The sequence below is a fragment of the Rhinopithecus bieti genome, unplaced genomic scaffold (assembly GCF_001698545.2).
Source record: "Rhinopithecus bieti isolate Rb0 unplaced genomic scaffold, ASM169854v2 scaffold_21542, whole genome shotgun sequence".
In the NCBI taxonomy this organism is placed as follows: domain Eukaryota; kingdom Metazoa; phylum Chordata; class Mammalia; order Primates; family Cercopithecidae; genus Rhinopithecus; species Rhinopithecus bieti.
In genome coordinates this window covers 560,690-574,437 of record NW_016810483.1, presented here as the reverse complement: position 1 = coordinate 574,437, position 13,748 = coordinate 560,690, and the positions used below count along the sequence as shown (strand labels likewise).

Below are 13,748 nucleotides of genomic sequence, written 5' to 3'. Positions count from 1 at the left end.
CCTTCATTTCCCACAACGTTAAAACCAAGAGAAAAAGTTTTTTCAAAGACGGTCGATAATCCCTACTCTACTTGAGAGCCTATATCTTTCTACTTTAATGAAAAACAATCTTCTCTCTAGTTAATAAAGAATATCACAAAGAGAGAAACAGGCACTCATAGAAATGGGATCCTTGCACAAATCTCAATACTCATTACATGTTTACAAAATCATCACTCCTTAAAAAAAAAGAAAGAAGAAGAAAAACCAAAACCCACACAGACAGACTATCCCCATTTAATTTTATTATGAAAATGAAAGTAACAACAGGAAATGGCAGCAGGGTATTTGATAAGCTCAATTAGCAGGAGGATCAAATGAAGTGATGACATGCCATTATGACCTCAGGGGTTAAAGATTCAATTTTCCATCTGGCGAAATCTAAATTTCCAACACGAATGCTGACACCACCTGCTGTACGTTATTAGGCATTATCTTGAGCAATCCCTAAGCATTTTCTGTACAACAGGTATAGCCTCAAGTTTTTTCATATTTCATTCTGCAATATAACTGCTTTCCCGTGAAGAGAAATAAAAAATAAATCCCATATAATGGCTCATTCAAAACAGACATTAAAATCCACACTAAAGCATTTATTTATCAATCATGGCAGTAGCAAAATATCCAGATCATTTTCTTCTAAGTCACAATTGACATTGTACCTATCATTTTCTATAGCACCTAGGAGTCATTTCAATTAAGAGTTCCCTTCATAGATTTTTGTTTTTTTTTTTTAATACAGACAGGATCTCACTATGTTGCCCAGACTGGTCTTGAACTCCTGAACTCAGGCAATCCTCCCACCTCGGCCTCCCAAAGTGCTGGGATTACAGGCATGAGCCAACATGCCTGGCCCATTTATAGGTTCTTAATTAATAGCCTCTTGCTACTGAAATGGAATTTTGCCCTGTTTACTAAGAATCAGATCTACAGAACTTCACAAAATGAAAATTCACTGGCCGGGTGCGGTGGCTCACGCCTGTAATCCCAGCACTTTGGGAGGCCGAAGTGGGTGGATCATGAGGTCGGGAGATTGAGATCATCCTGGCTAACACAGTGAAACCCTGTCTCTACTAAAAAATACAAAAAATTAGCCAGGCGTCCAGGTGTGGTGGCACATGCCTGTAATCCCAGCTACTTAGGAGGCTGAGGCAGGAGAATCGCTTGAACCCGGGAAGCGGAGCTTGCAGTGAGCCGAGATCACGCCACTGCACTCCTGCCTGGGTGACAGAGTGAGACTCTGTCTTAAATAAATAAATAAATAAATAAATAAATATTCACTGCATTTTAAAATTTAATAGTTAATCTATTATGTTTCCTTGATTGACGCAATGGTAAACACTTTTAAAAATGTTTATATACCGAATGCTGGAGCCCATCTGTGAGTGTTTGGACCCTTCCGTACATGCGTTATCAAGAATCATGCCATTAGGCTCTGCAGGTGGTAAGCCAGTGGCTAGCCAATGAATGCAGAGCTCTCATCGGGATTCATTTGATGTGGTTTGCATACTACATACATCTACACACACACTCTACTGTAAGTGAACTATAGATACAAGTTCAGATACTCAGTCTTGAGATTTCATACCGGACAGTCAATAGCAAGGCAATAAATATCACAACTGTTTTAATACCTGTTTTCCAAGATATACCAATACCAACTTTTTCCAATAAAATTAACTTTTCACCATCTGTACCTTCTTCCCTAAGAACATTCATCAAGCTTCCCATATTAATCCAGTTACTTTTTAGTGTTTGGTAGGTCTATGGGTTCCCTTCTCATTAAAACTTATTCCTGGCCAGGCACGGTGGCTCACGCCTGTAATCCCAGCACTTGGGAGGCCGAGGCAAGCGGATCACCTGAGGTCATGAGTTCGAGACCAGCCTGGCCAACGTGGTGAAACCCCGTCCCTACTAAAATTAAAAAAATTAGCCAAGAGTGGTGGCATGGCCTGTAATCCCAGCTACTAAGGAAGCAGAGGCACAAGAATCACTTTAACTTGGGAGACAGAGGTTGCAGTGAGCCGAGATCGCACCAATGCACTCCAGCCTGGGTGACAAGGGCAAACCTCTATCTCAAAAAAATAAATAAATAAAAAATAAACCTTAGTCCTCAGGTTATTTTGTTTTCTTCCTCCTGGGTAAATAGGTATGTCAGCAATGTGAGCAACTAAAAATTCATAAGTAACTCTATGAAAACTTACTTGACTTTCTGAATCCACACACAGTAGTCTGAGATGTAGAGATCATTCAGTATGTATGCTGGGTCGTTTTCCTGAAAAATTTTGTGAATATCCAAGAGACACTTTAAAACTGCACTTTTACCTGAAGAAAATTGAAAAAAAAACCATAAAATTATCCTTAAGAAAAAGAAATTCAGATCCTGAGAGGTAATATATTTAAAGCAGTTCAGAATCCTGATCATTTCTTAAGAATATTTTTAAACGCAAAAAAATTTATGAGTCCTATTAGGTCCAAATCCCTTTATTGACTTCCTTAAGAATTACATATAATTTTTGACTGGGCACGGGGCTCACACCTGTAATCCCAGCATTTTGGGAGGCCGAGGCAGGCAGATCACAAGGTCAGGAGATCGAGACCATCCTGGCTAACACGGTGAAACCCCGTCTCTACTAAAATACAAAAAATTAGCTGGGCGTGGTGGCAGGCGCCTGTAGTCCCAGCTACTTGGGAGGCTGAGGCAGGAGAATGGCGTGAACCCAGGAGGCGGAACTTGCAGTGAGCTGAGATCGCGCCACTGCACTCCAGCCTGGGTGACAGAGTTAGACTCCGTACCCCCCCCCAAAAAAAAAATACGTATAATCTTTATATTCTATTGTTACAGCTGACTAGTTGTGGTTATCATTAAAGTGCTATGAAATACAACTAGGTCTATTAAATGAAAGGCAGGAAGTTTTCTAAACCAAATGAATATTTAAATGCATCATAATTTTAATTAGATAATGTTCTTCCAATTCAAGCTTTCAAAATAACATGGAAAACTGCATTCTAAATTTCAAACTTCTTTGTTTCTTATGTCAACATTTTCTGTCAAGGAATTATCTACTAATAAATTATTTTATCTTAAAGAATTGAAGAAAACTCAGTTTGAACACTCAAACATCACAGCCCTACTTCAGAAATAAGCTGACAAAACTTGTATGAACAAAAGCCGTCAAGGATTAAAGTCTTGTTCAACCTAACTACTTCCTCCTGGTTTTTAAAGGAACCTAATTTTAACCCAACCAAAGTCTACAAAAGGAGCCTTTTACAATTCAACAATTCCCTAGGTGTTCCACACTTTATGATATTCCCTGAAATTTATTAATTATAAGGTGAACTATTAATACCATATCTAGAGTATTACCACTTTCTTTGATCTGTGAAATTCAGTATTTTCAGCTTTAACAGTTTCATTCTTATCTTTACAGTTCTGAAACACAGAAACACTGTATACTGAGTTCATGAAGACACTTGATGCGCTTTCACTGACATTTCCCATTTAACTTTTAGATCATAAAAGAATCATGAGCTAGATGATGACATCTCAAGATCCTAAAATTGCTGACACTAAATTTTTTAACATAATTAACACTAGAAAGTAAGTTTCAAAAGAGCAGGGGCTTCTGTTTTATTTAGTGGTTAATCCCCAATACCTAGAACAGAACACTGCAGCAGCAGGTTTTCCATTTAAGTATTCTAAGAATGAATGAATACACGACAGACACAGTAATCACCCAGCTTAAACCCTTAAAATTTCTTTCATGCTACAGTCTCACCCATCAAATCCTGATGATTTTTCCTTGGAAATGCTCCTTGTATCTGCCCTTTATCTGCCACTGCCTGAGCTCCTATGTTCACTCATATTCTCATCTCATGCCTCAATTTTAAGAATCTTCTTGCCCATCTTTCAGATTCCAGACTCTACCTCTTCTAACACACATTTTTTAATGCACTGTTTTCATGGAATCTCTTCCTTGCACATGTTCTCAATGCTCTTTCTACAGACTTGTTTCCACGCCTTTTTCCCTTTTCCATGTGACCTAGCCCGCTATCAAGGTCTAGCTCCAGTCTTCATTCCTTCGGGAAGCTCTGGGCTGACTTTCCTAGTTTTCACGGTCCTTTACTAAATGCTGCAAAGAAGTGGAAAGGAAACTCAAAATGGGGAAAATCCTCCCCAAACCTCTCCTGTTCAATTCCCAGAAGGAAAACTGGAGGCTCCAGGATGGGTAAGATACAGGGCCACTGAGTTGAGGGACCAGGATCTAAATTCCAATCTTAATGGCTCCAGAGGCTACCCACTGTGCCATGCTACCTGTATGTTCTCGCCCCATCCAGTCTATATCACGTTTTTATTACTCAAGGACTTATTAGTGACTTTAACCCCTAAGTAGGTAATAAGTCCTTGAAAACAGAGTCCATGCCTTTTTAAAAAATATTAACTTGGTGGCTTCCTCATATGCAGATACAATAAAGAATGAATGAAGAATGTCAATGGAAGCTCCACTGCTAGACTGATTGTGAAGAGAAACTAATACTTCGAAGGCCTAAAGCTACAAGACGTCAAGTTGATTTGGTTAAGTCAAGGTCAGTGCTACAGCTTATCAAAGTGGCCCAGGTTAACTATGTCAAATGATTAGTGTGGATCACCCAACAACAAGCCTATTTTAATTACAAACTAGGTAACATTGACAGCAGGGTTTGATGAAAGGAGGAGGAAACATAATCAAAATCTGCAGGCATGATGAAACCATGTTTGCCAATTAGCCATATTACCCAAAGAATCAAGGAACAACTGACCTGTAAGAATGTTTTGAAGTTTTAATTGCCACAGAGAAGACAAATGTCACAGTAAGCATATGCCAACTAATTTCTTTCTTGCTTTCCTTCTCTCTCTCTTTTTAGGGGAAGGAAGGTGCAGAGGGAAGGAGTTAGTTTTATAAGCACTAAAAGTTTTAAATGTTAATCATAAGTCTTTACTGGAAAAACGAACTATTCTCTTGTAACTTGAATAAGCTTCTCTGCTGTATGACACCTCCAAAATACTCTCTCTCAAGATCCCACACTTTACTAATATAAACAGGTTAATAGAAAATGCAGGATTCCGGCTAGGCGAGGTGCCTCACGCCTGTAATCCCAGCACTTTGGGAGGCCGAGGAAGGTGGATCACGAGGTCAGGAGTTTGAGACCAGCCTGGCCAGCATGGTGAAACCCCATCTCCACTAAAAATATAAAAATGAGCCAGGCGTGGTAGTGCATGCCTATAGTCCCAGCTACTCAGGAGGCTGAGGCAGGAGAATAGCTGGACCCGGGGAGGCAAAGGTTGCAGTGAGCCAAGATCACGCCACTGCGCTCCAGTTTAGGTGACAGAGTGAGGCTCTGAAGAAAAAAGAAAAGAAGAGAAGAGAAGAGAAGAGAAGAGAAGAGAAGAGAAGAGAAGAGAAGAGAAGAGAAAAAAGAAAAGAAAGAAAGAAAAAGAAAATGCAGGATTTGGAGAAAACCATTTGGCTGGAGCAAAGAGTTCATGTAGGGAAAAAAGGGAGAAGCAGCAGATGAGTTTGGTAGAAATCAGACAGTAACAAGGAGGAAGAGAAGAATGCACTTGGACAGACTGAGTGAGAATGTCTCTAAACTTAGGTGTAGGCAGTAGGAATAAAGGACCCTACTCCGGAGATCATAATGTAGAAAGGTACGGAGTTAAGGTCACATATTTAAGGAGGATCCACAGCAGCCATTACCTAATAAAATTACATACAGCTTCATTTAGCAGACATGCCTAAAGTGAGGTTGCCCTCCTGCTAAAGGCCACAGGCAAATTTAAACCTTACAGCTATCACAAAAATAATAATAATAATAATGAAAAGAAATGTCAAATAACAGCCAGGGCATGGTGGCTCATGCCTTCAATCCCAGCACTTTGGGAAGCCAAGGCGGGCAGATCACCCGAGGTCAGGAGTTCGAGATGAGCCTAGTCAACATGGCAAAACCCCATCTCCACAAAAATACAAAACTGAGTTGGGCGTGGTGGCATACGTCTGTAATCCTAGTTACTCGGGCGGCTGAGTCAGGAGAATCACTTGAACTCAGGAGGTGGAGGCTGCAGTGAGCAGAGATAGCACCACTGCACTCCAGCCTAAGCAACAGAGTGAGACTCTGTCTCAAAAACAAACAAAAGGAATGTCAAATAAAAAATAAGAAAAGTCAAATTTTTTTTAATTTAAAGAGAAGAAATTACATTGTATTTGCATGTTCTGATTCCTATTTTCTAAAAAAAAAAGACAAATACTCATTTTAAAAATGCTGGGCCAGGCACAGTGGACCACCTGAAATCAGGAGTTCAAGAAAAGCCTGGCCAACATGGTGAAACCCTGTCTCTACAAAAAACACAAAAATTAGCCAGGCATGATAGCAGGTACCTGTAGCCCCAGCTACTTGGGAGGCTGAGGCGAAAGAATCGCTTGAACCTAGGAAGCGGAGACTGCAGTGAGCCAAGATCACGCCACTGCACTCAAGCCTGGGTGACTTGAGAGTGAGATTCCATCACAAAAAATAAATCAATAAAATAAAAATAAAAAATTCTAGACGTACATACCCAAATGATATTAACAGTATCCGTCTCTACGTTCACTGAGCAAATGAGCAAATATGTGAGAGCCTATCATGCACCTGACATTGTTCTACATGTGGGAGTACAGCTGTTTATTCTTTTCTATACTTCCCTCTATTTTCAAAACTGTCCACAAGAAACATTCATTATTTGTTTAACAAAAATTAAGACACGTTCAACTACACAGCCAACCCCTGAAAAATTGACAAATGAAGGTTACAAATTTGAATTCACATTTTAAATTATATTTTAAAGAACTGAGAAGCAATATTTTGATTAATATTTAAAAATTATATTGCACGGCAGTTTTGAAAGGGAAAGTTATATGCTCTCTTCACAAGCTGTGTTTTACCTGTAAGCCTTAAACTACTTTCATAGTATGTGATGTGACAAATATGGTAAAGATAACCAGGCTACTGGCAGTTGACAATCTAGAATAAAAAGTATATGAAAACCATTCTCTCCCCAACAATATGCATTGTTACTCTGAGGTCACACTTGATCTCTTCTGTTCTGTCACCATAGATGACTACAGCATCACAGTCAGGAGACTCACCAAGCATGTGGCTGGGCTTTTTTTTTTTTTATTCAGTCTCTTTTGTACTGACTGCTCTTTCTATCAGACCCTCAGCCACTTACCTAGCAGCTATGAGCAAAGGAAAAATCTGGCCCTCTTCCAGGCTGTCACATGGCCGGTGGCCAGAAGCCTATGGGGACTCAAAGTACACGGTGCCTGTGGGGCTCTATCCAGTCATGGGCTCATCACACACGACATGGGCATAAAAAAATGCTAAGGCCTAAGTCCAAGAGAATCATTCCTGCTCAAAGGCACTGCAGGAAAGTGACCATTTTAAGACAGTTCACTGCCTGGTTCAAAGCAGAAAAAAAAAAACAGTGCCTTGCACAGTAACCACGGTAACTATTTTCACTGCAGAACGGCACTAACAGCTCTCTCCAGGATGTTAAATCCCAAGAGTTAGGGATTCTTTAGGATGGACTTGGTTGAACAAGTCAACCCTATCCGTGGAAGAATGACTCTAAGACCAAGAACTCTTGTTCACTCATGAAAGCAGTTTAACACTAGTATCCTGGTATTATAAATGACAAGTGCCATGAACGTTTTACTTCAGGGAAAGACTAATGACAACACAGAGAAACGTAATGACAAGATAAAGAAAATATAGATGACAGTAATAAGTAGGTGGGTAGTAAATAGGATTTAACATATTCCCTGGCTTTCCTTTAAAGGAAAGGTAAACTAAGAACAATGTGATTTCCTGTCTGGACAGAAGTGGCATCTCAGGTTAATATATCTTAATACAAAGACAAGATTGAGTTGTTCTAAATAGAATCCCTTGGCTTCCTGAAATCATCCTATTAGGAGAGCAGGGTTGGGAATAATCTTTCACTGACAGACCAGCTCATGGCTGGAGGCACATAAGAAATGGTTTCCATCTCTAGGAGATGATCAGGTAAGTGGATGTTTTTGCTGGCTAAAAGCCAGCATAGGAAAAACAATGTAAGTTGCTAAATCTATACAGTAAGAGCTAAATTTCTTTTCAATTGCTGGTACATTACAGCTATGTGACTATGGTTTTCCGGGTATCTACTCTGCCCTCTAAAGTTCTGAGTTACCCAAGACAAGAAGCCAATTGCTTCTTGGCCTTTTGGCTAAGATCAAATGTCATATCTGTCCTTATCAAGAGGCCAAAATAAGAAAATGGACCAGGCCTAGTGGCTCACACCTATAATCCCAACACTTTAGGAGGTGCCAAGACAGGAGGATCACTTGAACCTGGGAGTCTGAGACCAGCCTGGGCAACATAGTGGGACCCCATCTCTACAAAAAAATAATAATAATTTTTAAAATAATCAGTAAAGAAAAGAAGAGTGGTTATTCAAAACACCTGAGGGAAAGCACTGCTTGGTCTTTATTTGTAAAATCATCTCAAAATAACAGCCAACATTACTATCATTTAAAATACATACCTTAGTATAATAGATACCTGGCTAGAAAATGGGTAGCATTCTGGGATTCTGATGAGACCATATTATCAAAACAGATACCTTATGAAGTATTTCAACACTAATTTTCATATGTCATTTGACCATGAAAAGGGAGAAGGCAGAAAAAGTGTGTCAAATTAATCTAAATTAAGAGAACCAAAGTGGGGTAATTTGCTTTAATACCAGGCCCTATCAGGAAACAGAATAAAGTCAAATCCCTAACAATTAACACAAACACACACATTAAATTTAGCATTAAGAAGGCTTCTAGGTCTATGTAATTTTTTTATCCTCAAATTTCTCAGATGCCGTTTAAGCCCAGATTTCTGAGCTGTATTAAGAAACACATACTTGAAGCAATGAATTACTATTTTGAACACAAACTTACAGTCCTGTCAATTTAAAAAGTATTTTTTGTTATTGAAATTACATATATTATCTGTATACTCGCAAACAAAATTAACAGGAAGCAAACATGTACTTTGTAGATGTCCCCTTTGCCTGGAATGTACAACCCTCAATTCAACCCCAAATTTACCGTCTATCCAAGTCTCAAATCAGACATTACTTTTTCTGGGAACAGGGTTCCAACTCTTCCCCCACCTGGTTTGGGGTTCCCTCATATACCCGACATACCCCCCTATTACAGTAGTGCTATCGTTTGAATGCACCCTGCAAAAAGTATCTGTTGCAAAGTTAATCCACAGTGCAACAGTGTTGGAAAATGGGGCCTAATGAGAGGTATTTAGGTCATGAGGGCTCTACCCTCATGAATGTTAATGCCAATTATAAAAGAACTTGAGGCTGCCAGTTCAATCTCTTGCCCTCTTTCTCACCATGTGATACCCTCTGCCACATTCTGATGCAGCAAGAAGGCCCTCACCAGTCCCGTGATCTTGGATTTCCCAGCCTCCAGAACCATGAGCCAATAATTTCTGTTCCTTATAAATTACCCCATCTGTGGTATTCTGTTACAGCAGCACGAAACAGACTTAAGGTAAGTAATTAGGAGCTACCCACTTGCTCTGCACCAGATACTTTATATAATTACATGATTTAACCCTACGAGTTAGGTACTTTCTTCCCTGTTTCATAAATGAGAAAACTGAGGCTCAAGGATATGAAGGAGTTGGCCAACATCACAGCTAGGAAGCAAGAATTAGAACTGGAAAATAAGTTTTCTGACCCTCAGCCACTATGCAATAAATCCATTGTCAGTATTTATCACCATGTGTGATGAAGTCCTTGACAGGAAAGGACATGACTTTTCATCTTTCTTCCTTGGCCTAGAACAATCAATGTCCAGCAAATTGTATGATCCTGTTCAATAAATGCTGGTTGTTAATCTACAGTCTGGAGTACAAAGAATCTAACTTTAAACACACCCAGTCAAATTGCTCAGTTAGCATACACTAGTTATAAGATCTCTGTGGTCTAGAGATTTACTTTATTTGCATCATGACAAACATGGCATATACAATTTGTTTACTCCTTCCCTAATTACATATTTCCCTGACGAGAAAAGAATGTAGCTGTACAAACTTTATTACATCACTGTACCATTATAAGTTCAAATAATGAATTTAACCCAAGGCTACTTTTTGCCTTTTCTGCTCTAACAATCCCTGCAAGATTTGCCAGTTTGGAAGGACAGCCTTGACATTAACTCTGTCCTCTTTCTTAAGTAACTTGTCAAAACAGTGACTGTTTCAGTTTAGAAATACATGACCAGATGCCATCAAAACTACATAATGGTAACATGACTAATTTCAATTTCTTCAGACAACGAAGAATGAGGCATCCAAGTTCAAGGTAGAACATTAAAAATATATATGTCCGTCTACACAGTAAGGAGAAAAGTAGATTAAGAAGCTGAAGACGCATGAAAAAAAGCTCTTTGAAATAGCTGCAACCTAAACCTGAACTTTTAAAAAACCCATAGGCACAGAAAACTTCAAAATTTTGTGGGTAAAACTAGTATTCAATTTTTCCATCTTAAGAATTACAGTATGTATTTCAATGCCCTTTGTACTTTTAATTAAAACAATTACACTTCATTTTTTCCAATAAATACCACTTAATAGAGTTCTAATTCTTTGAAATTAGCTTTATTTCAAAATGAAAAAAACCAAAATTTCATGAAGTCAGAAAGAAGAAATAGGAGTATACAGGAAAAAGACAACTGGATATCTCAAATGGCTCATAAAAAGAAAAAACAAACCTAAACCTAATCCCACCACTGATGAATTTATTTTGGTGATCTCAAGTACTGATAAGTATGTCAAGGTAAAAAAGGAGAAAAACTAAACCGTTTTGAAACCCTCACTGTGTTTCAGTGACTATGTTTGCTTTCTGCTAAATGGTGTGCACACTGGTAGAACTGAGCTATATATGCTTCTTTATATTTTAATCAATGGATAATCAATATAATTTAGTAAAGCTGATTAGATATGTATCTCTACATGTAAGTTTAATTTATATGAAAAGGATGCATGAAAATTTTGACTATGAAATTAAGTTCTAAGATCCCCAATTCTGGAAAGGCAAGGGAAGATCATTAAAAAGCTACACATAAATAATCTTATGTAGTTTTAGCTAATTTCTCACAAAGTAAAAATGGTAACAATCCCAACAGTTCCACTGTGGACCAGCTGTGCAGCCCAGAGTTTGCTTGCTTCTGGTATCACTTCTTAGCTGTTTGGTACTTAATCTGAATCTGTTTCCACAGGGATAAATTAGAAGAAAAATTCTTAAGAATTGCTATGGAAATTAAATGAGACAACAAACATGTAAGTACTTTATATATGAAAAGGGAAGGATGACAACAGGTCATATGATCAGCCCTGGCACTCCCGTTACTGGTCCCTGCCCCTGCTACCTGTGAAGCACCTGCCCACATATTCCTTCCTCCTCAGTGCCGTGGCTAGTGCTCTAGTTCAGACCATACTGCCTGTCCCCAGACTACCTTGGGTCTAGGCAAGAATAAGTCTCCTCTCTTCTCCATGCCCACTAACTTCACCCTTCTCAATGACTCTATCCTAAGTGTTGCTGCCAGATGAATCTGATTTCATAAGCCTCTCACCAGCTCCAATGCCAAACTCTTCAGTGGTTCCTCCCTGAATAAGACCCAAACTCATCAGCAAGCCATTGCAGGCTCATTTCAGCCCAGTCCCAGCACACTGTTTCCATCTTTACCCTACCATTCCCCTTCACACCTCTGGCCTCCAGACAGACGGGAATTTGCCGTTTCTTGGACATGGAACTCTTTTATTTTCCTTTTTCTGATTTTTTTGCCTTCTATTTTCTCAGGGAATACCCTTCCTCCACATCTTCTTTTCTAAATCCTACACATTCTTTAGTAACTATCATTATATATCCCTCATTAGATCTATGCTGTTTGCTCCTTCCCTATTAATCCCTTCTCCTCCCACTACTAACAAGCACTCTATCAGGGTCAGAGTGAAGTGTGGTAACTGAAATCCTATCACTCATTTCCTCCACCCTGACCAGGCTCTGGCTGACAAGATTAACAATACAAAGTAGTCAAAAGAGAGGCAGGGCATCCACTTTTTAAAAAGGTTTTTTGGTGTTAACTACATTAGACAATGCGGGACATCTCTTACCTCCTTTGCCTGCCCCAATCTTAGAACCCGTATTGGGCTGAAACTCAGTCTCAAGCTAGGACTGAAGGAACAAAGACCTGGTGCAAGCCTTCACTGCAGCTAGAAACTGGCAGGTCCAAGAGGGTATAAGAAAGACAGGCTGGCACTTAGCTTGCTTTAGAGCAGAGATTGAAAACCGGGGGCCTCCCAGGCTGACGTGGGCTCTCAGACATGCTATGGCTCTTACAGTGTGATTTAAAATTATTTTACTTCTTTGTCCATACTTAAGCTTTAAAAGATTTTAAAGCTTTCTACTTTAATTTTACTTTCTACTTCTTTTTAAAACTGGCAATACTACATATTCACACAGCAATAGTAGGCTACAGCTGAGCCATGTATCTCTCCAGTTCACACAGGCCTCATTAGTCTCTATTTCCTTAAACCCTAGTATCCTTATTCATTTACCTGCTTGGCGAAGTAGCCATCTCAGTTTGCTTCTCCTAATGTACAGAAGTCTACTCTAATGTGAGCCAACTAGATCAGCTACATTTCATCCTGTGGGAAGGCGAGAGAAAACAGCTGAAATGATCTACTTCAATGCTGGCCACTATTTGGAATGGCAAGCAGCCTAAGACCTCGGCTCCCTACAAAAGGGCCCCCTCCAACCTCCATGTATATACCTAAGGCAGAGGTGGTAAATTTTCTCTGTAAAGAGATAGAAAGTAAGTATTTTGGCTTTGCAGGTCAATCTCTGATGCACTTATTCAATTCTGTCATCTTATCACAAAAGCAGACATAGACAGTATGTAAGCGAATGAGCCTGTGTTCCAATAAAACTTTATTTATGGACACTAAAATGAGAATTTCAAATAATCTTCCCAAGTCACAAAATATTATTTTTATTTTTTTCAACGATTTAAAAATGTAAAAAGCATTGTTAGCTCAAGGGCAATACAAGATGGATTTGGCCTGTGGATGGCCATTAAGGTAATTTCTTTTTTTTTTTTTTGTTAGAGACAAGGTCTTACTCTGTCACCCAGGCTACAGTGCAGTGGTGTGATCATAGCTCCCTGTAACCTCGAACTGCTGGGCTCAAGCAATCCTCCTGCCTCGGGATCCCAAGTAGTTAGGACTACAGGCACACACAACTATGCCCTGCTAATTTAAAAAACATTTTTTTTCTAGAAACAAGGTTTCATTATGTTGCCCAGGCTGGTCTCAAACTCCTGGCCTCAAGAGATCTTCCCCCTTCTACCTCCCGAAGTGCTGAGTTTACAGGCATGAGCCACCATACCTGTCCATTAAGGTCTTTTTTAAAGGGAGTCTCTCCTTTGTATCTTATAAATACTTACATTTTGTTCTTGTTTTGAACGTTTAAGTTCCGAGGTATATGTGCCATGGTGGTTTACTGCACAGATCATCCCATCACCCAGGTATTAAGCCGAGTATCCACTAGCAATTCTTCCTGATCCTCTCCCTCCTCCCACTCCCCA

General features: G+C 39.4%; 1 protein-coding gene across 1 annotated transcript in view; it reads right to left on the bottom strand.

Annotated features, from left to right (window-relative positions):
- SHQ1 (SHQ1, H/ACA ribonucleoprotein assembly factor) overlaps positions 1-13,748 on the bottom strand; it is a 108,221-nt gene that overhangs the window by 46,729 nt on the left and 47,744 nt on the right. The window contains 1 exon segment of the mRNA XM_017892153.1: positions 2,244-2,364. Coding sequence (XP_017747642.1) covers positions 2,244-2,364 — 121 coding nt within the window.